General features: G+C 45.9%; 2 protein-coding genes across 2 annotated transcripts in view; both read left to right on the top strand.

Annotated features, from left to right (window-relative positions):
* The window catches only part of MEGF9 (multiple EGF like domains 9), a 53,890-nt gene extending 44,113 nt beyond the window's left edge, over positions 1–9,777 (top strand). Inside the window, exons 3-6 of the mRNA XM_014054460.2 lie at positions 2,425–2,564; positions 4,563–4,706; positions 6,470–6,742; positions 7,784–9,777. Coding sequence (XP_013909935.2) covers positions 2,425–2,564; positions 4,563–4,706; positions 6,470–6,742; positions 7,784–8,229 — 1,003 coding nt within the window. The 3' untranslated portion in view covers positions 8,230–9,777. The remainder of the gene's footprint in view (positions 1–2,424; positions 2,565–4,562; positions 4,707–6,469; positions 6,743–7,783) is intronic.
* A 6,624-nt stretch (positions 9,778–16,401) lies between these two features.
* Positions 16,402–22,912, top strand: part of CDK5RAP2 (CDK5 regulatory subunit associated protein 2) — a 97,037-nt gene continuing 90,526 nt past the window's right edge. Inside the window, exons 1-3 of the mRNA XM_087704645.1 lie at positions 16,402–16,546; positions 18,960–19,027; positions 20,958–21,025. Of these exons, the coding sequence (XP_087560771.1) occupies positions 16,494–16,546; positions 18,960–19,027; positions 20,958–21,025 (189 nt within the window). The 5' untranslated portion in view covers positions 16,402–16,493. The remainder of the gene's footprint in view (positions 16,547–18,959; positions 19,028–20,957; positions 21,026–22,912) is intronic.

The following is a 22,912-nucleotide window of genomic DNA, read 5'->3' on the forward strand; positions in this document are numbered from 1 at the left end:
GGCTGATTGGTTCTATGGTGAACACTTTACTGAATTTCAATCTGTTTTCCTCCCTCCTTCCATTTCCCTCCCTCCCTCCCCCCCTCTCTTTCATCATTTTCCAGATTGCTCTATGCCTCTATGACCTGAGCTTTATGTGAATTCTTGAGTTTTGTGGAGGGGGGAGTTGGGGAAGAATAAACAGAGAAAGAGCCTTTGGAGTAGGCGAGCCATGAAAGAGGATTTTGTCATACGTTTCATTCTATAGAGGCATTGAGTCGGCCGGGGGGATGGAGGGCAAAGCCAGGATTTCTGTCTCTTGTGAAAGATTTCCTTCTGGCCCGTGGCTTCCAGCCATCCGAATTGAATTCAACATCCTGCCACACCGGCATTAAAACTTGAACTTTTAGGCACCCAAATTTCCCTTTAAAATGCTTAATAACTTCCCTTCTCGTTCTGGGTCAACTGGGAAGGGAAGAATTTGGAAGCACAGAGCCAGAGGAGGTGGCCTCCTACCAATGGAAGTGTTCAGACATCGGATATCTAGCGGGATGACGCTACCATGTTAAGCTGATTCTGCTCCTCCCTTCAGCTTGAGGAACAAACTATGGTTAAGTCTATGAACTGTGCTCTGCTATAAATATAGGGACGCAGGGGCTCAGTGGCTAAGACGCTGAGCTTGTCGATCAGAAAGTTCGGCAGTTCGGCGGTTCGAATCTCTAGCGCCGCGTAACAGAGTGAGCTCCCGTGACTTGTCCCAGCTTCTGCCAACCTAGCAGCTCGAAAGCAGGTGAAAAATGCAAGTAGAAAAATAGGAACCACCTTTGGTGGGAAGGGAACAGCGTTCCGTGCGCCTTCAGCGTTGAGCCATGCCGGCCACATGACCCTGGAGACGTCTTTGAACAGCACTGGCTCTTCGGCTTTGAAATGGAGATGAGTACCGCCACCTAGAGTCGGGAACGACTAGCACATATGTGCTAGGGGAACCTTTACCTTTACCTATAAATATAGCATTTGTTCAACTGCTGGCACAAAGAAGAGGAGGGGTCAACCTATTCTCCAAAACACCAGAAGGCAGGGCAAGAAGGTAGAAACTTATCAAGGAAAGACCCAAATAAGGAGAAATTTCCTTAATTATGAGAAGAATTTAATCATTTGCTTCCAGGGAATTGTGGGTGCCCCATCGCTGGAGGTTTTCAAGAAGAAACTGGACAACCATTTGTCTGAAATGGTTTAGGGTCTCCTGCCTGAGCAGGGGGTTGGACTCGAAGACCTCCAAGGTCCCTTCCAACTCTGTTTTCTATAATGTAAAGCATTAATGTTGAGTCTATGTTAGAGTGTTTACTCATTTCTTTTGCATTAAAGAAGACCTTAACCCCAGAGAAAATTTGAATTCTTCCTCTTTCTGCCAACATTTCTTTCTCTCTCTTATCCGTCCGTTCGTCCATATCTATCTATCTATCTATCTATCTATCTATCTATCTATCTATCTATCTATCTATCTATCTATCTATCTATCTATCTATCATCTATCTATCTATCTATCTATCTATCTATCTATCTATCTATCTATCTATCTATCTATCTTCTATCTATATCTATCTATCTATCATCTATCTATCTATCTATCTATCTATCTATCTATCTATCTATCTATCTATCTAATCTTTTCTATCTTCTGTCTACTCCCTCTGTATCTCTCTTTCTCTATTTTCTACCTATCTACTCTTCTATCTGTCTTCTATCTAATCTCCCTCTGTATCTCTCTCTCCATCCATCCATCCATCCATCCATCCATCCATCCATCCATCCATATCTGTCTGTCTATTTATCTATCTCTAACATCTATCTAATGTCTTCTGTCTGTCTTCTATCTAATCTTCCTCTATATCTCTCTCTTTCTCTCTCTCTCTGTCTATCTGTCTGTCTGCCTATCTATCTATCTATCTATCTATCTATCTATCTATCTATCTATCTATCTATCTATCATGTCTTCTGTCTTCTATCTAATCTCCCTCTGTATGTCTGTCTGTCTGTCTGTCTGTCTGTCTGTCTGTCTGTCTATCTATCTATCTATCTATCTATCTATCTATCTATCTATCTATCTATCTATCTATCTATCTATCTACTATTGTCTTGTACCTGTCTTCTATCTAATATCTCTCCCTCCTTCCCTTCCTATCTCCCTCCTTCCTTTCTCCCTCTCTCTCTTCCATCACCTGGCAATTCACATGTACCCACAAGTCCTCCTCAACAGAATACAACTCATTCTGCTGCTTGGCAATTTGGGGTACTTATAGCCCAGCCCTTCTCATTGGCTTGGAGAAGACTCCATTTCCTCAATTCTTCCTTCAACCCAGATTCAACCAATGGCAACACGCACTGCTTTCGAAGGCGCCACCACAATGCCTCCTGTTTGATCTCTGGTTCTTTGTTTCCAAACAGCCTTGGAAGATGCCAGTGCAAAGCTGGAGCCACGGGGACGAAATGCACCCAGTGCCAGGAAGGCTTCTCCAAATTCAACGGGACCACCTGCCGTCCATGCCAGTGCAACCATCATTCTTCGCAGTGTGATCCTTTGACAGGTAAACCGGAGATGCTGTGGGGTTGTTTTGTGAGGAGTGGGTCCTATCCAGGTTCCTCCTGGAAAGGATTCTCCAGGAGGAACAACTGATCACGGCAAAATCTAGCTCAGATCATAGAGGAGGAGAAGGATTAGCAAAAGGCAGGACTATCCTTCCTTTGGTCATTGGAGGTCCATCTCACCATTCTCTGATGGAACCTAAAGCAGCTTAGATTGGCTAGAAGAACTAACCAGGAGAGCTTAGCTTGAGGAACCTCAACTCAAACCATAATATAGTTTAATCCAGAGGACCTCAAATTACTGCCTCCAAGGTCCCTTCCAACTCTGTTTTCTATAATGTAAAGCATTAATGTTGGGTCTACGTTAGAGCGTTTTCTCATTTCTTTTGCATTAAAGAAGACCTTAACCCCAGAGAAAATCTGAATTCTTTATACCAACATTTCTCTCTCTCTCTCTCTTATCTGCCTGCCTGCCTGCCTGCCTGTCTACCTACCTACCTTTCTTTCTTTCTTTCTTTCTTTCTTTCTTTCTTTCTTTCTTTCTTTCTTCCTTCCTTCCTACCTACCTACCTACCTTTCATCCATCCATCCATCCATCCATCCATCCATCCATCCATCCATCCATCCATCCATCCATCCATCCATCCATCCATCTATCTATCTATCTATCTATCTATCTATCTATCTATCTATCTATCTATCATCTATCTATCATCATCTATCTCTAATCTTTTCTGTCTTCTATCTACTACCTTCTATCTACTACTATCTACTGTCTTCTATCTACTCCCCCTCTCTCTCACACATCTCTCTATCTAATGTCTTCTATATGTCTTCTATCTAATTTCTGTCTGTCTGTCTATCAATCTGTTTGTCTGTCTGTCTATCTATCATCTATCTATCTATCTATCTATCTATCTATCTATCTATCTATCTATCTATCTATCTATCTTATCTATCTATCTTATCTATCTATCTATCTATCTATCTATCTATCTATCTATCTATCTATCTATCTATCTATCTATCTACCTACCTACCTACCTACCTACCTACCTACCTACCTACCTACCTATCTATTCCCTCTGTATCTCTCTCTCATCTATCTAACTAATGTCTTCTATATGCCTTCTATCTAATTTCCATCTGTCTGTCTGTCTGTCCGTACATACATACATACATACATACATACATACATACATACATACATACATACATACATACATATATATATATATATATATATATATATATCTTATCTCTATCAATTATCCTATTTAACATCCATCCATCCATCCATCCATCCATATCAATCTCTCTCTCTCTCTCTCTCTCTCTCTCCTCTCCCTCCCTCCAAACTATGGCCCGCGGGCTGGATACGGCCCACTGAAACCATTAATCTGGCCCGCATAGGACCATGAAGCTGTCTCCGCCCACATTGCCTCACCCACCTGCTCCACCCCTACCGTTCAGCCGAGCGCAGGACTTACCTTCACGAGTCCCGCGGGCTGCGACTGGAAGGTAAGGCCAACATTTTTGGCCTGCAAAATGCTACTGGAGGAGAGAGAGGCCAAAAATATGTGCTGCTAAATTGGCCATGCCCACCTAATTATAGGACCACCTAGCCATACCCCTCTAGATGGTCTGCCCCCCCAACAGTCTGAGGGACCATGAATTGGCCCCCTGTTTAAAAAGTTTGAGGACCCCTGATTTAACCAGTGCAGCGGTTTGCCTCCAGAAGTTGTGAATGCTGCAACCCTGGAGGTTTTTTAAGAAGAGTTTGGACAACCATTGGTCTGAAATTGTATAGGGTTTCCTGCTTGATCAGAGGGTTGGACTAGAAGACCTCCAAGGTCCCTTCCAACTCTGTTATTCTGAAATAAAAGTTCAGAGACAAGACGATTTCAACTCCTCCCGAAATGTCGCTTCGCCTCCAAACCGCTGCATCATTTCTCTTGGGTTTTGTTTGTTTGTTTGTTTGTTTGTTTGTTTGCCCGTAGGCGCCTGCCTCAATTGTCATGGAAACACCGAAGGCACCTACTGTGAGAATTGCAAAGGGCAATTTTATCGCAACCGCTCCGAGCAACACGAGTGCGTCCGTTGTCCTTGCTCCACAGAGTTCTCCAGCGGCAGCTGCCAGATAAGTAAGGTGGTTTCCTTTAAAAGGTGGAAGAGCAGGGCGGGTTGAAGAGACCTCCTGTTTGAGTTGGCATCTGGGGAGAAGCTGTGGGAGCTGTGCGGGCCGTGACGGGCTTTAGGGCTGATCTAATTTGAGCTTATAGAAAAGAAGGAGTCCCACGGACTCTCTGACCAAGGAGAGATTCAACCTAGAAATAAGGAGGAACTTTCTGATGGTGAGAACCATCAACCCATGGAGCAGAAATTGCCTTCAGAAGTTGTGGGAGCTCCATCCTTGGAAGCTTTCAAGAAGAGACTGGACTACTATCTGTCAGAAATAGTGTAGAGTCTCCTTCTTGGGTGGAGGGGGTGGACTAGATGAGCTACAAGGTCCCTTCCAATTCTGTTATTCTATATTCAATGGAGCAGAAGTTGCCTTCAGAAGTTGTGGGAGCTCCATCCTTGGAAGCTTTCAAGAAGAGACTGGGCTGCCCTCTGTCAGAAATAGTGTAGGGTCTCCTTCTTGGGTGGAGGGGGTGGACTAGATGAACTACAAGGTCCCTTCCAACTCTGTTAAATCTGGTTGTTATGGAACCCATGATGGAGAATTGGCAGGTATAAGTCTTGTAGACAAGTGATTGTGGACAGAATACTCAGTAGTCTTCAACAACACAGCAATAAGCCCTGGTGTTGTGCTTGCTGGATCTTCATCTCCCTCTGCTGGTCACTTCCTCTGGTTGCATTGACCAATCGGTGGTTCACCCTTGATGGAGAAACATCTCCCTCTTCTGGCTGGCCAGCTCAGCTATGTGAGAATGATCACCCACCACGGAGTTGCTTGAAACCCAGCAGGATCACCAGAGTTTCTGTCCAGAGATCTTCTTAGGATCCATTCTCTTGTCAGTTATCTCATCAAGTTCATATACAGATGTGGTCTCAAAGCTTTTGGTTGATTCCTTCTTCTCTTTCTTCTGTCGTCCACCATTACTACCACCTCCTCCTCTTCCATTATTCTTCCTTTTTTCTCTTTCTTTCTTCCATTCTTCATCCTCCTTTCTTCCTCCTTTCTTCCTTTTTTCTTCTCCTCCTCCATTCTTTCTACTTTCTTCTCCTTTTTTCCTCCATTCTTCCTTCTCCTCCTTCCTTCCTTCCTTTTTCTTCCATTCCTCTTCCTCCTCCTCCTCCATTCTTCCTTCTTCCATTCCTCCTCCTTGCTCCATTCTTCCTTCTTTTTTCCTCCATTCCTCCTGCTCCTCCTGCTCCTTTCTTTCTTCTTCCATTCCTCCTTCATTCTTCTTCCATTCTTCCTTTTTTCCTCCATTCCTCCTCCTCTTCCATTCCTCCTTCTTTTTTGCCTTTCTCCTTCCATTTCTCCTCCTCCCTCTATTCTTCCTTCTTTTTTCCTCCATTCCTCCTCCCCCTGCTCCTTTCTTTCTTTTTCCATTCTTTCTTCTTTCATTCCTCCTTCTTCCTCCATTCTTCCTTTTTTCCTCCATTCCTCCTGATCCTCCTATTCCTTTCTTTCTTCTTCCATTCTTCCTTCTTTTTTCCTCCATTCCTCTTCCTCCTTACTTTCTTCCCTCCATTCCTCCTCTTCCTCTTCCTCCTCCTCTTCCTCCTCCTTACTTTCTTCTTCTATTCTTCTTCCATTCCTCCTTCTCATTGCATCTTCACAACCGTTAACACTCGAATGTACACATCCCGCTTGACTGACGGCTGGCAATGCGGAAAGCACCCCCGTAGCAAACAGGAGCTGTTGAACTAACTAACATCCTTCTTACCCAATCAGAGCCTGGTCAGCAAACCGCAACCTGTGATGACTGCCGTCCTGGCTACACTGGCCCGCTCTGCAATGAATGTGACAAGGGCTATTACAGCTCGGACAGCATCTGCCTGAAATGCCAATGCAATGGGAACGTGGACCCAGCCCTTTCACCGGCAGTCTGCAAGGCGGATACGGGCGAGTGTATCGGTTGCCTCTACCACACAGCCGGGGTTCATTGCGAGAAGTGCCAAGAAGGCTACGCCAAACTTTTGGAAGGAGCAAACTGCACCAAGGAAGGTAAGAGTTTTCTCCCGTTGGGTTTGCGCCTTCTAGCAGCGGGCGTAAATTACTACAGGTAGTAAATTAAAATTAAATAGTAATAGTAATAGTAAAAGATGCTTGCTCCTGGGGAGGAAAGCTATGGCAAATCTAGACAGCAGACTAAAAAGCAGAGGAATCACCCTGCCAACAAAAGTGTGTATAGTTGAGGACTTGTTGCTGTTGTTACTTGTGAAGTTGTGTCCGACCCATCACAAGCCCATGTTCCTCCAGGCCTTCCTGTTCCCTATCATCCTCTGAAGTCCATTTAAGGTGGTTACGGTTTTCTCAGTTGTAATGGAGGCCTTTGAACTCTGGTGCTGGAGAAGATTCCTGGATAGATAGATATAGATATAGATATAGGTACAGATATAGATATATAGATATAGATATATAGATAGAGATAGAGAGAGAGAGAGAGAGAGGTAGAGGTAGAGGTAGAGGTAGAGGTAGAGGTAGAGATAGAGATAGAGATAGATAGAGATATATAGATATATAGATATATAGATAGAGAGATAGAGATAGATAGAGATAGATAGAGATAGAGATAGATAGATAGATAGAGATAGAGAGATAGAGATAGAGATAGGTAGAGATAGAAATAGATAGAGATAGATAGAGATAGGTAGATAGAGATAGATAGATAGAGATAGAGAGATAGATAGATGATAGATAGATAGATAGACAGACATAGAGATACAGATAGAGATAGATAGAGATAGAGAGAGAGAGAGAGAGAGAGAGAGACAGAGACAGAGACAGAGAGAGAGAGAGATAGATAGAGATAGAGATAGAGGGATAGATAGATATAGATATAGATATAGATATAGATATAGATATAGATATAGATACATAAAGGTATATATGTACAGATAAAAGGAGTATAATGGATATCTAACAATGTAGAAATGTTGCAAAGATGATATTTATTTATTTTTAAAAATGGAAAAAAACTGTTGAATAAAAATATATTTTTAAAAAAATAACCTTCACTTTGTCCTATTTTTTTTTAAAATGTAGAATATACTCCAGCCCCGAGGCTCATCCCTACAGTCCCAAACTTCAATGCGTCCACCATCCCGCCTACGGCAGCCTTCAACACCACATTGGTGCGGCCGACGGTGCAGCCGGCCTTCCCGAGTCCCTCTTCGGAGAACGGCACGTCAACATTGGCCGACGTCTCCTGGGCCCAGTTCAACATCATCATCCTAACCGTGATCATCATCCTGGTGGTCCTGCTGATGGGTTTTGTCGGCGCTGTCTACACGTACCGCGAATACCAGAACCGGAAGCTGAACGCTCCTTTCTGGACCATCGAACTGAAGGAGGACAACATCAGCTTCAGCAGCTATCACGACAGCATCCCCAACGCGGACATCTCCGGCTTGCTAGAAGACGACGCCAACGAGGTGGCGCCCAACGGGCAGTTGACGTTGGCCACGCCGATGCACAACTACAAAGCGTGACCAATTGTACGGATTGCAAACTCCTTTTGTTTTGTACGCTCGGGACGAATCAGTGCCAGGGCGCTTTGGGTTGAAGATTGGATGGTTCCTGTGGAAGGAACTTGAAGTTTTCTTTTTTCCTGGGTTGGCCGAGCTTCCTGTCAGTTGTCCCAACAAGACAAGAGTCGGAGAATGACAAGAGTCGAGTCAAATGAAAATTACGGATTGGATTCAGCTCGGCCTTTCGGTTGGCACAGTGGGTATTTGCCTGTATTTTTTGTTTAAAGAAAGAAGCAGCTGCTCAAATATATATATTTTTGTATAGAAGACACTCAGAAACCATCTCACGGCCACTCAGAAAACCCAAGCGGACACTGGAAACAGAATTTTTAAAGCGCTTGTTGGAAAAGCGACCGAGGGACCGAGTTTGGAAGAGAAGAATCAAAAGTGTTTCTCGGTTCGCTTTTTATTTCCCTTTGTTGGGACGTGTTCCCCCTTTTCAGTTTTCCCTCTGCCACTGTCAAACTCAGTGAAATCTTTTGTCTGCTTTTAATTTCCCTTTGTTGGGATATGTCCCCCCCCTTTCAGTTTTCCCTATGCCACTGTCAAATCTTTTGGCGCAGTGGTTAAATGCAGCACTGCAGGCTACTTCAGCTGACTGCAGTTCTGCAGTTCGGCTGTTCAAATCTCACCGGCTCAGGGTTGACTCAGCCTTCCATCCTTCCGAGGTGGGTAAAATGAGGACCCGGATTGTTGTTGGGGGCAATATGCTGACTCTGTAAACCGCTTAGAGAGGGCTGAAAGCCCTATGAAGCGGTATATAAGTCTAACTGCTGTTGCTATTGCTATTTTGTCTGCTTTTTATTTTCCCCCATTTCTACCATTTCATTACCCTTCCCCTCTTCTTCCCTCATTTCCTGTTGTGTTTCCCAGTCCGAGTTTTGCTATTTAAAAAAAAAAAAAGATTGACGGATCCAGAAAGAAGAACGGTGACCAAAGCTTTGCGTAACTCCTTCGTTCTCTACTTTCGAGAAAGGGACCTAGGCGTGCTCTTTCCATCCTTTTGTGAATAGTTCCTTCCAAGCGAGTAACGTTATTTAAAAGTGAAACGTGGCTTTTTTTTTGCTGCTCTCTCTAGCTTCGATTGCTGGATACTTTGCCCAGATAGGAACCGTGAAAGAGGAAGTCAAGAAGTTTTTATTTTCCCCTGGAACCGTATTTCGAGAAGAAACGGTCTACATTCAGAAGGTGAACACAGATTCCTTCAGCTGTGTTTGTAACTATTTGTACAAAAAAGAAGAAAAGAAGAAAAAAAACCAGGTGTCGAATTTTAAACTGTTTTAAGATTTTTTAAAAATCTGTACAGGAGTTCATGGCATCGTTTAAAAAAAAAAAATGAGGCCAAATGAAACCAGACCTAAGCTTAAGATTTGGGGTGGGAGAAAGTAAGTATTGTATTAAAGTGCTGTAAATTTAGAGGGCGAATATCTGGAGCTGGGACTCCAGGCGAAAAACAGGTGTGTTGCGAATCTCTCCGCGTCGAACAATACAAGTTGTTTGCATCTTTAAGTTTCAGTTTTTCCTGCTTGTTATTTCAAGGATTTTTTTTTAACCTAACAAGAGTTTTGTGATTTGGTGGTGGTGGTGGTGGGGGGAGGCAAGGATTTAGGATAGTGAGGTAGAGCTGAGTAATAGAGTTGTTCCCCTGAATACGAAATGGTCTAGGACAGTGTTTCTCAACCTTGGCTACTTGAAGGTGTCTGGACTTCAACTCCCAGAATTCCCCAGCCAGCATTCGCTGGCTGGGGAATTCTGGGAGTTGAAGTCCAGACACCTTCAAGTAGCCAAGGTTGAGAAACACTGGTCTAGGATATTGTTCTAGGCTTCCCAATAAAGCATAAACCACAATCTTAGTCCCCCAAACCCTCTTTTATTTATATGGCTGTGAATTATGGTCATTCCCAGGCCGCAAGGCTTCACAAGCAGTCTGTGAAGATTCTGATAGATGTCTGCTCGAGTTGCCACAGTCTTTCAGGGGAATGTTGATCAACACCCACCTAATCTCCCTTGGAATGCTGCCAGAGACCTAATTGCCAAATGCAGAGCAAGGCCAAACTTAGCACAGAGTCAAACAGAACTTTTCCAAGATTGAACCGACCAGATGGACTAATTGCTTCCTGCAAAAGCTCACGTCCCGTTCGCTCCTCTTTTATGTCTTATGGAAGGAGCCAATCATCTCCAAGAGTTACTCCCAAGCTGAGCCGGTTTTCTTAATTGTTCTTGCCTTCTGGCAGCTCTGCGCATGCGCACACTGGGGAACAGGCTCCCGCTGTTCTTCTGCCTCACTGATGTCAGATTCCGGAGGCTCCGGAGGCAGCAATTAACTCCCAGAAGGACTTGGAGCCCCTCTCTGCCTACAACACAGAGCCTTCCCCAGACTCCAGGACTGGCCCATGTTCCTCTCCGACCTCCTCACTGTCCGGATCTGCTGCCAGCTCTGCAGGCTGCTGGGGGGCCACAACAGATATGGAAGGAGAATGCAGATTTCTCCGGCGCGAATGTTAGGATCTGGATTGAATTTGGAACCCCGTCCCTTTGCCAACTCTCGGTCTTGATTTGAGAGTAGGGATGTCTTCGTTGCCTAAAAACCCACTAATCAAAAGAGACACCTTAACGTAGGAATAATATGAATTATTATAAGAGTGGAAAATCTGGCTTTTCATACATACATACATACCATGTTTCCCTGAAAATAAGACAGGGTCTTATTTTCTTTCGACCCCCCCACCAAAATAAGCACTTGGCCTTATTTTCGGGGAGGTCTTATTATTTTTGAGGTGCAGGAGGCGGCGAGCGTGGTCACCTCCTGGCTGCTGCCTGTGTTGCAATATTTTTGGGGAGGGTTTATTTTCGGTGGTGGGCTTCTTTTAGTGCATGCACTCAAAAGCCTGATTGGGCTTATTGTCCAGGGAGATCTTATTTTCAGGGAAACAGGGTACGTACATACATACATACATACATACATACCAGGGGTGGGTTTCTCGCCCCGTTCCAACCGGTTCGGTTGGAACAAGGCCGGTAGCGTCCTCGCGCATGCGCGTGCCGCACGTGCACGCGCGCACCGCGTGCATGCGTACTAGCGTCTGTGCGATTGTCCAGCTGCTCCTGGAGGATCGCGCAGGCGCTGTATGCGTCCTGTGCATGCGTGGAAGCGCAGAATTCGGCAAAACCGGGTAAGGAGCGGGTGCAGGCGCGCGCGGGCGCAGGGGGGGCCCTTCGCCGTTCCCGGAAGTTACTTACTTCCGGGTTCGGCGACCAACCGGGTCGCAGGGACCGCCGCGAACCGGTTGAAACCCACCCCTGATACATACATACATACATACATACATACATACATACATACATACATACATACGAAGGTGAGAGCCAATCAACAGTCCAGGGGAGGAAGAAAAAAAAAGAGAAAGGTAAAACAGAAGGGGAGGAAGGTTAAGGGCCCTTGAAGCATTTTTAATATTTGTGATTCCTGAATTATTTTTAGTGGTTCCATATTTAAGGTTGTCAAATGTGGAGGCTAAGCTTTTGGGTTGTCCCGCAGACGGATATTCATTTCCTTCCTCTCCTTCCTTCCTCTCCCTCTTTCCTTCTTTCCCTCTCATCTGTCTTATCCCTTCCTTTCCTCCCCTTCCTTCTCATTTTTTTTCCTTTTTCTTTTCCTGTCTTCCTTCCTCATCTATTTTCCTTCCTTCTCTCTTTCTCTTTCTCTCTCTCTTTCTCGGTATGACACACACACACACACACACACACACACACACCTTATTCTGCTACAGGCAGGAGTACAATCTGCATTACATTTTCCTGGCCTGAAATTCTAGACCGAGATGTCCTTAGGATTATCATGAGAATATCTGTAGGACAGGATCTAGAACAGGGATGCTTAGAGCTGGCATGTGGGGCCACCGTGGAAACAGTGGATGGAGTCACCGATGCCGTCAGCGTGAGCTTAAACGGACTCCAGAGGATGGTAGAGGACAGGAAGGCCTGGAGGAATGTTGTCCATGGGGTCGCGATGGGTCAGACATGACTTCATAAATAACAACAATAAAACATTATGTTGAGCAATAGTCTGGAAGCCATTGATCTGCAGAGTCCTTGGTGCTGTCTGACTTTGGTTGTTTTCTTGTAGACTTTTCGTGACCCAAACTGTTCTGACCCCCCTCGTTCCACACCAAAGCACACTCCGAGCCAGAGATAAATTACGGCATTTAATTAACAGACAAACAGGCAGCAACCCAGCACAGACAAGCTTGGGCAGCAATAAACACAGATAAGGCTTGGCAGCAATCCAGCCTGCCAAGCTCATACAAAGTTCTCCGACATTCGATTCTGTGTTGACTTCTGCAAAGAGGGGCATGTGCGCAAGTAGCTTTTTATAGTCTGGAGAGGAGCCTAATGACCACCAGCTGAGTGCAATCACCTGTAATTGCATAATTATTCCTGACCTCTATTAGCTCTTCAATGGTGTGCATCCAGGAACAACTCACTACTGGCTTCCGGCTCACTCTCACCCACTCCTCCCCACTGGCCCAAGGCTCAGGCGCCTCCTGGTGGCCAACCAGCCTCTCTGCGCCCTGCTCGGAGTCGGAACCCTGTCCAGGGTCCTCCACATCCTCCAGAGCCGACTCATAGGGCCCCTCACTGTCGGAGTCTGGTGGCAGCTCCAACGGCTCCTGTTGGGCCACAATACAAACTAGGTAACATCATTAGTACTAGAAGAAAGTAGGTTTTGCAGAGAGGAGGAAGAAGAAGAGGAGGACAACAATAACAACGACTGTGGGGTCCTTGGTGCTCTCTGAGCTTGTTTTCTTGCAGACGTTTCGCGACCCAACTAGGTAACATCATCCGTGCTAGAGGAGAGTAGGGTTTTCAGAAAGGAGGAGGGGGAGGAAGAGGAGGAGAACAACAATGACTGTGTTGTCCTTGGTACTCTGAGCTTTCTTAAGATGTTTCAATACCCAAAGTACATAATATCAACAATCAGCAATCTTACAAGGTTGGAAAGAGAACTCACGATATATCAGGAACACACACCGACTAAAACACCCGTGTTTCATCTGCTTTATTGAGAGGTTATTATTATTTTTAAAAGCTCTTGAAGCTGAGAATCCCATATGAATTCATGCCTCGGAGATGGGTAATCCTATTTGCTCCGTGAACGCATCTTATTAACGTTAACTCTTAGGCTACAGGGAGGGCAGAAAATGTAGAACTTGGTTTCCTCCAGGGCTTGGAGAAGGAAATTGCGTGAAAGCAGTGTCACACTTATTCGACAAACAGAAAAACAACTTTCATCAGCACCGTTGGTATTGGAGAAATTGCCTTGTAGGCTGTCTCAGTGGAATTTGATATTTGGAAAGGGACTATTAGCAGGAAAAACATCCTGGATCAAAAATTGATTGGATTTCAGTTGACGGAGCAAGAAACGAGACAAAAATAGACTTGGGGACCAAGATAAAGCTCTACTCTTGATTAGGAGTCACCAATCTTTCAGACTTCAGGGACCACTACATTCATAATTTGAAATCCCACTAATATGATCTGCTTAATGACTGGCTGGGTGGGTCTGGCTCAGTGGTGGGTTTCAAAATTTTTTAGAACCTCTTCTGCTTTGTGGGAGGGGCTTGCCAGCCATGTGACTGAGTGGGAGTGGCTTGGCAGTCATGTGACTGGGTGGGCATGGCCAACTTGTAAAATGTGGTGAAACTCACTTAACAACGCTCTTGCTTAGCAACCAAAATGTTGGCTCAGAAACTCTGGCATTTGAAGCACGCAAGTCTTAAAGCTGTCAAGTTACAAGAGCCTTGCACCCCTAACCCTTTAGAGAAAAAAAACTCCAGGCGTGTTCAAACTTGACTGCTTTAAGACTTGTGGACTTCAACTCCCAGAATTCCTCCTCTCGCTCTTCATCTTGATGATGTGTGGATGGGCAGGGGGAGGGAGCTGGAACGGGTTCTAAACGGCACTGTAGATTTGTGGAACCTCTTCTATAAAAGAGGTTAGAACTGGCAGGAACCCACTCCTGGTCTGGCTACATCAGAAAAAACTGTGAGCCACATCAAACCCTCAGTTGGTGGGCTGGAGAAAGTTGATATCCACCACAGTGTTGGTTTTTACACAAAATAGCGTTCAAAATGTTTTACGATTCAAGGAAATGGGCCAGTGAAAGCATGAAATACTTCACTCCATGGCCACCTGGGGAAAAAAATGTGTCCAAACATAAAGAGGGGTTTCATGTGTATCTCCCCCCCAAAAAAAATCTTAAATGTAATGACCTAACCCTAGCTAGAAATAATTGCATGAAGTTTAACTGTAGACAGATGGCATGAAACTGTATAATGAGATAGATTCCACAACAGAACAGGCCAAAAAAACCAATATATTTAAATTTATGAAGTGAGTATGATCATTTTATAGGGTTTTATAGGGTGGCTCAGTGGCTAAGAAGCGGAGCTTATCGATCAGGAAGGTTGGCAGTTCGGCGGTTCGAATCCTTAGTGCCGCGTAATGGAGTGAGCTCCCGTAACTTGTCCCAGCTTCTGCCAACTTAGCAGTTCGAAAGAATGCAAGTAGAAAAATAGGAGCCACCTTTGGTGGGAAGGAAACAGCGTTCCGTGCGCCTTCGGCATTGAGTCATGTTGGCAACATGACCACGGAGACGTCTTCGGACAGTGCTGGCTCTTTGGCTTTGAAACAGAGATGTGTACTGCCCCCTAGAGTCGGGAACAACTAGCACATATGTGCGAAGGGAACCTTTAATCATTTTAGCATGGTTTGCCAAGCCCATTTTGACACTTAAGGATGTGCGAAATAGACTACATCCCACACACAGAATCCATTTAAAAGAAGCTTGGAATATCTGTTAATGCAACCCTCTAAACATTGGATAATCTTGCAACATTTATGCCTCTAATTCTTTGCAATAAGATTTCAACTTGCACAGCTTGAATGCAAGTTTCTAACATGACACGTCAACTATATTTTGGGCGGGCCTTTTTAATCCTAAGCATTTGTTCGGCTTATGAAATGCATTCGTTTGAGGGGAAAATATGTTTCTCTGCGTGGAAGAGTGTGTACAGAATGTGTGTGAGAGGATGATCTGAATTTTCCTGGAATTTATACTGAAGAATGTTATTTAAACAACAAATAAAATGTAGATAATTTGTTATCTAACCCTGTTGGGCTGTTTATAAGTTTATTTTTATGGCGTGCAACTTTGCCTTTGTGTCTCGTTTCTAGAGGAAGCTGCAAACCACGTGCAGAGAAAGAATGTACAGTTAGTCCTCAACTTATGACCACCACCAAGCCCTGAGGATTTATGTTGCAAAGTGAGAAATTTGTTAAGTGCGTTTTGCCCCATTTTATGACTTTTCTTGCCACGCTTGTTAAGCGGATCACTGCAGCTGTTAAATCAGTAACACGGTCGCTAAGTGAATCCGGATTCCCCCATGGCTTGTCAGACGTTCGCAAAAAGGGGATCACGCAACCATAGGACGCTGCACACTGTCATAAACACGAGTCCGTTGCCAAGCATCTGAGGTTTTTTTTAAAGAAAAATAATTTTTATTCATTTCACATGAATAAAGTCCCATCAGAAAAGACACGTGGGGAGACTCCAAGTCCCATCAGGATAGGCAGGAGAAATAGAGAATGGGAGTTGTAGTCCAGAAGCTCCTGTACTTGTTGGGCTTGGCCTGCCCCTTCCCACCCTAGTTTTGGAGATGTGTCCTCCTCCTCCAATTTAACTTTAATTAGCATCTCCATCACCAATTCCTAAAGCATCTTAATTAGCCCATCCTTCCCCCCCCCTCTTCTTGGGTACCAAACCCTCGATAAAGATGGCGCCCGGCCTACGCGCCTTCACTCCCTCTCACCGCGCAGGCGCACCCGGCCATGTCAAACCGCCACGTGACGTCCCCCAACGTGTCACCTCTGTTTTTTCGCCTCAAGCGAGATGGCGCCGGGACGGGCTTCTTCAACGCGTTGCCCGGCCTCAAAATGGCCGCCCGGACAGCTCCCTGCGCTTAAGCGCCCCCTTTGCCCTTCTCCGGGCGGCGTCGGCGGCGTCGCCGTCAAGATGGCGGCCGGGGCGGTCCCAAACGCCCGCTGCGGTTGTTTAAAATTCTGAGGCAGCCGCCAAAGCCGGAGACGGAGAAGAGGCGCCGCCGCCTCCGCAGCCGCTGCCAGCCGCCAGCCGGCTCCCCCTCGCCGCCTCCCGGGGCCCCGCCATGGACTCCATCCCGGGCGAAGACCCCACTTTGCCGCTGGAGATCAACAGCGGGTAGCGAGAGCCGTTAGGGCCGTTGGCGGGAGGGGAGGGGGGAGAAGGGAGGGAGGAGGAGGGGGAGGAGTTAACTCTTTCCCTGCCGGCGCGCGGCGGACAAACCGAGTGGGCGGGGCCGACCCTCCCTCGGTGGAGCCTCCAGCGCCCGGCGCAGTGGATCTGAGTCCAATTTTGTGTGTTTTTTTTGGGGGGGGAAATGAGCAGGGCTGCTTTGGGACGACCCTGCAGGAGGGGTGTTAGAGGGGGTGGGTGGGAAGGGGATAAGAGAGACCCTTCCAAAGGGGGTCAGGATTGGGGTGCGTGTGGTTGTTGCCTGGCTAGGTGGCTCAGTGGCTAAGAGGCTGAGCTTTGTCGCTCAGAAAGGTCGGGCGGTTCGAATCCCTAGTCGAGGGGGCAGGGGGTTGGACTAGATGACCTCCAAGATCCCTTCCGACTGTTACTGTTTCCTGCTGGGGGGTCGGTGGGCTTTAGACCAGGGTCTTTCCTGATCTAGATGGGGTGTACTACAACTAACTCCCATCCTCTGGTCTTGGCTGCCTTGGATGGACAACCCTGCAGGAAGGCTGTTAGAGGGGGGAAATGGGGGTAAGGGAGGCCCTCACAAGGGTGATCAGGATTGGGGTGAGTGTGGTTGCCTGGCTAGGTGGCTCAGAGGCTGAGCTTTGTCGATCAGAAAGATCTGGGGCTTCGAATCCCTCATAGAGGTCTCTGCATGAGCAGGGGGTTGGACTAGATGACCTCCAGGGTCTCTTCCGACTTTGTTACTGTTTGCAGCTTGATCGGATCTGGGGGTGGGCTTTAGACCAGGCTGTTTCCTGATCTTGATGGGGTGTACAACAACTCCCATTCGCTTGTCCTCGCTGCCTTTGCTGTTGGGATGGACAACCCCGCAGGAGGGTTGTTAAGAGTGTGTGTGTGTGTGTGGGGAGAGAGAAGGAGACTCTTCCAAGGGTGATCCAGATTTGGGGTGTACGTGTCTTTCCAGCTGGATCGGATCTGGAAGTGGGTTTTACAGCAAACTCTTTTCTCATCTTGAGGGGGGTGTACTACAACTCCCATCATCTCAGCTTGGCTGCCTTTGCTGATGGGATGGGAGTGGATGACCCTGCAGGAGGGTTGTTAGAGAGGGGATAAGGGAGACCCTTCCAAAGGGGATCAGGATTGGGGTATATGTGCTTCCAGCTGGATTGGATCCCGTTAGGCCAGGTTCTTTCCTGATCTTGAGGGGGATGTACTACAACTCCCATCCTCTTGTCTTGGCTGCCTTTGCTGATGAGATGGACGACCCTGCAGGAGGGTTGTTAGGGAGGGCGGGTGGGGGAGAACACAAGGCTGATAAGGCATGTTTGCAGCTAGATCGGAAGGGGGAGGGGGCTTAGCAGACCGTAGTGGTGGTGGTGGGTGGGGGAGAGAAGGCTCTTGATCTTGATGGGGATGCACTACAACTCCCATCCCCTTATCTGCCTTTGCTGATTGGATGCACGACTTTCCGGCAGGGTTGTGAAGAGGGAAAGGGGGAGTCGCTTACAAGACGGATCGGACTTGGGGTGCGTGTTTCCAGCTAGATTGGATTGGGGGGACATCAGCAGACCAGGCTGGCTTTCCTCATTCAGAGAGGGAGTCACTACAAGCCCCATCCTCCCCAGCTGTAGGACACGGAGATTCTGGGCTTTGCCAGTTTCTGATAGCTGCAGATTCCCCTTTCCAAAGTGATTTGGACACGGTCACTCAGTTTTGGATGTGGTGGCTCAGTGGCTAAGACACTGAGCTTGTTGATCAGAAAACTTGGCAGTTCGAATCTCTAGTGCTGCGTAACGGAGTGAGCTCCCGTGACTTGTCCCAGCTTCTGCCAACCTAGCAGTTTGAAAGCACATAAAAATGCAAGTAGAAAAATAGGGACCACCTTCGGTGGGAAGGGAACAGCGTTCCGTGCGCCTTCGGCGTTGAGTCATGCTGGCCACATGAGTCATGCCAGCCACAGAGATGTCTTCGGACAGCGCTAGCTCTTCGGCTTTGAAACAGAGATGAGCACCGCCCTCTAGAGTCGGGAACAACTAGCACAGATGTGCGAGGGGAACCTTTCCTTTTAGCTCTTGCACCCTTCTCTCTTCAACTTGGCATCTTTGGACTACAGCTCCCATCGCTCGCCTTGAAGGTGCAGGAGAGGGGAGGGGAGCCAAAGACGGAAAATTCATTTTTATTTATTTAAATGCACGTATGAAGGAAGGTGGAGAAATATTGTCTATTGCAGAGACTGGATAAGCCATGAGGCCTCTATCCAGATATTCTCAAACCCTATTGGTCCACCGCTGATGGGACATGTAATCCTGGGCTGTAAAAGCGGGTAGGTGGAGGGCATACAGCTTGGTGCCTGCAGCTTGATTATTTTTTAAAACTTCCTGCTTTCCAGCCTCAATTTTTCCCGGCTTCCAGATGTCTCCGGAGACGAGGTTCGCAATCAAGTGGGAGGCGGTGGAGGTAAAAAAAAATTCTTTTTTTTAAAAAAAACAACCCTTTAAATTCAACTTAAATCAAAACTTTACAGACTGACCTAAACACACATTGTTGCATTTCGAGCCATTTATCTAAGTAAGTAAAACAAAACTAAAACAAAAAATACTTGGAAGAGAATCAAAAGGGAAGTAATTAAGCGTGCGCCGGAAACTTTGTTGCATTCATGTTGCTTCTTCTAAGTAATTGTCAAAAATCCATCCAGGAGGAGGGAAAAAAATAAACAAATTCTTGGAGAATTACACAATCCCTTTTGCGAAGCACAAAGCGCGTGGTTTAATACCCTGAACATCTACTTTTCTTTCCCCCAAGAATTTATCTCAAACTGCATTTTTTTTTTTGAAAATGCATGGCGATTTCTATCTCTGTGGATTTTCAAGCTGGGGAAAAAAAAGAAAAATGATAGTATAACTAATGTGCTTTAAACCCAAATCTAGCCTTCATGTGCTTTATTAACATTTTCCCCAAACCCAGGAAAAGAAAAACAAAATTGTTATGGGAGATTTTGGTTCAGCTCCAAAGTATTTGTTGCTTTTGCCAAATTGCCCCAAAGTTCACTTTCTTTTTGTATATTTCTGCACAGTGAAGACTGTTTGGTGCCTCTGATCTAAAAAAAACTGCAGGAACCTATTTAGTCCTTCATAAAAAGCAATTATTTTCCAAATCTGAACTACGTAACGGACGTAAAAATTTATTTATTTGCGGGTTCGTGGAAAACAAATTATAAAAAATGATTGAAAAGATCTTTTTTAAATATACATATATACATATTACAGGTTTATTTGGCATTTCCATTTGAGTTCCGCTCCTTGCACTTCACTGTTATAAATTTAAAAATTTTCTAATTTTTTTTTAAAAAATACTGCCGCTTCTCCTTGGGCCCCTTTGATGCTTTTTAAGAGTGGAGTTTCTCTTTTTTTTCTGCATGCTTAGTTCAGCCTGAGGTTTTATTTATTTACAAATGAAGGCAAATATAGGATAATGATGCAAAATCAAATTTAGATTGGTCACTAGGACCAGAGATTCATTCTGCCGAGCTATCAGATTTAAGATGGAGCTCATTTTCAGGAAATTTCTACTGGAAAAAAAAAGCTATCTCCCTCTCTCCCTCCCTCCCTCTCTCCTTATCTACCTACCTACATCTATCTCCATCCCTCCATCTCTTATAAGACCTTATAAGCAAAAGAACATCTCTCCGTCCATCCATCCATCCATCCATCTATCCATCCATCCATCCATCCATCCATCCATCCCTTATAAGCGCTTATAAGCAAAATAACATCTATCTATCTATCTATCTATCTATCTATCTATCTATCTATCTATCTATCTATTCATCTATCCATCCATCCACTTGCCCGCCCACCCACGCACCTCTCTCTCTCTGTCCCTACCTACGTACCTACTTAAATCTATCTCCATCCATCCATCCATCCATCCATCCCTAATAAGCCCTTATAAACAAAAGAACATCTATCTGTCTGTCTGTCTGTCTGTCTGTCTGTCTGTCTATCTATCTCTATCTATCTATCTATCTATCTATCTATCTATCTATCTATCTATCTATCTATCTATTTATCCATCTATCCACCTATCCATCCATCCACCCACCCACTCACCCATCTCCCTCCCTCTCTCTGTCCCTACCTACGTACCTACTTAAATCTATCTTCATCCATCTCTAATAAGCTCTTATAAACAAAAGAACATCTGTCTGTCTGTCTGTCTGTCTGTCTATCCATCCATCCATCCATCCATCCATCCATCCATCCATCCATCCATCCATCCATCCATCCATCCATCTATCTATCTATCTATCTATCTATCTATCTAATCTCTGTCTGTCTGTCTGTGTATGTGTGCTCAAATATTTGATCTTTATTTGGATTATTGGCAGCGTTACCTGAGGTGGCCGAAGAAACCGTTTCACCAAGCAGGGCGCGAACCATGAAGGATTTTGAAAATGTAAGTTTGGTGGCTTGTATTTTTTGGGGGGGGATGGTGGTGGTTACATGTATAGGTAGTCCTCGACTTACAACAGTTCATTGAGTGACTGTTCGAAGTTGCAATGTCACCGAGAAAAGTGACTTAGGACTGATTTCCACACTTAACGACTGTTGCAACATCCCCAGGGTCGCATGATCAGAATTCAGACGCTCGGCAATTGGCTCATATTTAGGATGGTTGCAGTGCCCGATTGTGGTTTGGAAACAATGTGGGCGAGTAAAACCATTTGCAAAAGTTTTACCGCTGAGGCTGCTTCCGTCTGCGTTTACCTGGGAGAAAAGCTCAAGGCTTGCAACTTTTGTTGTGCTAGGCTGCTTTGTAAATTGAGAGGTTGTGTCTTCCCTTTCATTATCGAAAAGTGCAAGCATCAATATTTTATTAGCAGCATATGTGATTTCTCCAGAGAGTGGTGCGGTGGTCTAGAGCTCACAATCAGGAGGCTGTGAATTTGGTCCTAGTGTTGTGGCCGGCCAGTGGAGCTGGCAGTGGATTCAGACAGCGAGGAGGTTGGGGAGAAAGATGGGCCAGTCCTGGAGTCTGGGGAAGGCTCGGATGAGCCTCGGATGCAGAGAGGGCGTCAGGGCCGTCTGACAGTTATCAGCTGCCTTCAGAGTGAGACATCAGTGAGGCAGAAGAATAGCTGGAGCCTGTTCCCAGTGTGCGCATGTGCAGAGTGGCCAGACGAAGGGAACAGCTAAAGAACGGGTCGACTTGAGAGTAAGGCCACAGGTGGACGATGAATGGCCCCTCCCAGAGGAAGTAAAAGAGGAGCGAAAGGGGAGTGGAGTTTGCAGGAGACAATTTGTTCGCTTCATTGGCTTGTGACTCTCCTTGCCAAGTTCTGCAGCTATCGGCCTGGCAGCTCTCCAAGCCAGATAAGGTCTGTGACCGTAAATCATCCCTTGAAAGACTTTGCTGGATGTGAATGAGCTGAATTCACAGTCAATTAATAAAAGGGGTTTTTGTCGGGACCAGGCATTCCCTGTAAGTCTATCCTTTGTCTTGCTGTTGTGGCCCGCCAGCACAGCTGGCAGCAGAGTCGGGCAGTGAGGAGGTTGGGGAGGAAGATGGGCCAGTCGTGGAGTCTGGGAAGGCTCGGACAAGGGTTCTGTGTCGGAGGCAAAGATGGAGTCACGGCCAACTGACAGTTCTCAGTTGCCTTCGGAGTCAGACATCAGTGAGGCAGAAGAACAGCTGGAGCCTGTTCCCAGTGTGCGCATGCGCAGAATTGCCAGACGAAGGGAACAGCTAAGAACAGGGGCCGACTTGGGAGTAATGAAGTAGGCAGCCATTTTGTGGCTGAGGTAAATTGGAAGGGGATGTGTTTAGCATAGACACAGTCTCACCCCAAGGGAAGGGAATTTCTGCGTTTTCGCCGGGAAGCGATTCATTCACTGGCACAATCTGGAAGATCAGGAATCAATGCTGCTGGCTTTCCAGCATTTTGAGGGCGAAATTGTTTTGACCTAGGCTTCACCAAATCACAAAACTCCTTGTCTAAACCCCTCACCCTTTCATGAAGCGAATGTGAATTCCTCTCCTTCACATCCAGCAAAGTCCTGGCAAACAGTCTTTCAAGGGTGAATTGCAAACACAGAACTTATCAGTTCTTGGACAGTTGCCAGGCTGATATCTTCCAGATGCAACGCTGTGGAAGAAAATACTTGGCAAGGAGTCTCTGAGTCACCAACAAATCTTCACATGAATTAAGCGAATTAATTGCCTCCTGCAAACTCCACTCCCCTTTCGCTCCTCTTTTATTTCCTCCAGGAGAGGCCCTTCATCGTCCACCTGTGGCCTTACTCTCAAGTCAGCCCCTGTTCTTTAGCTGTTTCCTTCACCTGG

The sequence above is a fragment of the Thamnophis sirtalis genome, unplaced genomic scaffold (genome assembly GCF_051295495.1).
Source record: "Thamnophis sirtalis isolate CommonGarterSnake01/CBP01778 unplaced genomic scaffold, rThaSir2_p1.2 scaffold_2, whole genome shotgun sequence".
Taxonomy (NCBI): Eukaryota; Metazoa; Chordata; class Lepidosauria; order Squamata; family Natricidae; genus Thamnophis; species Thamnophis sirtalis.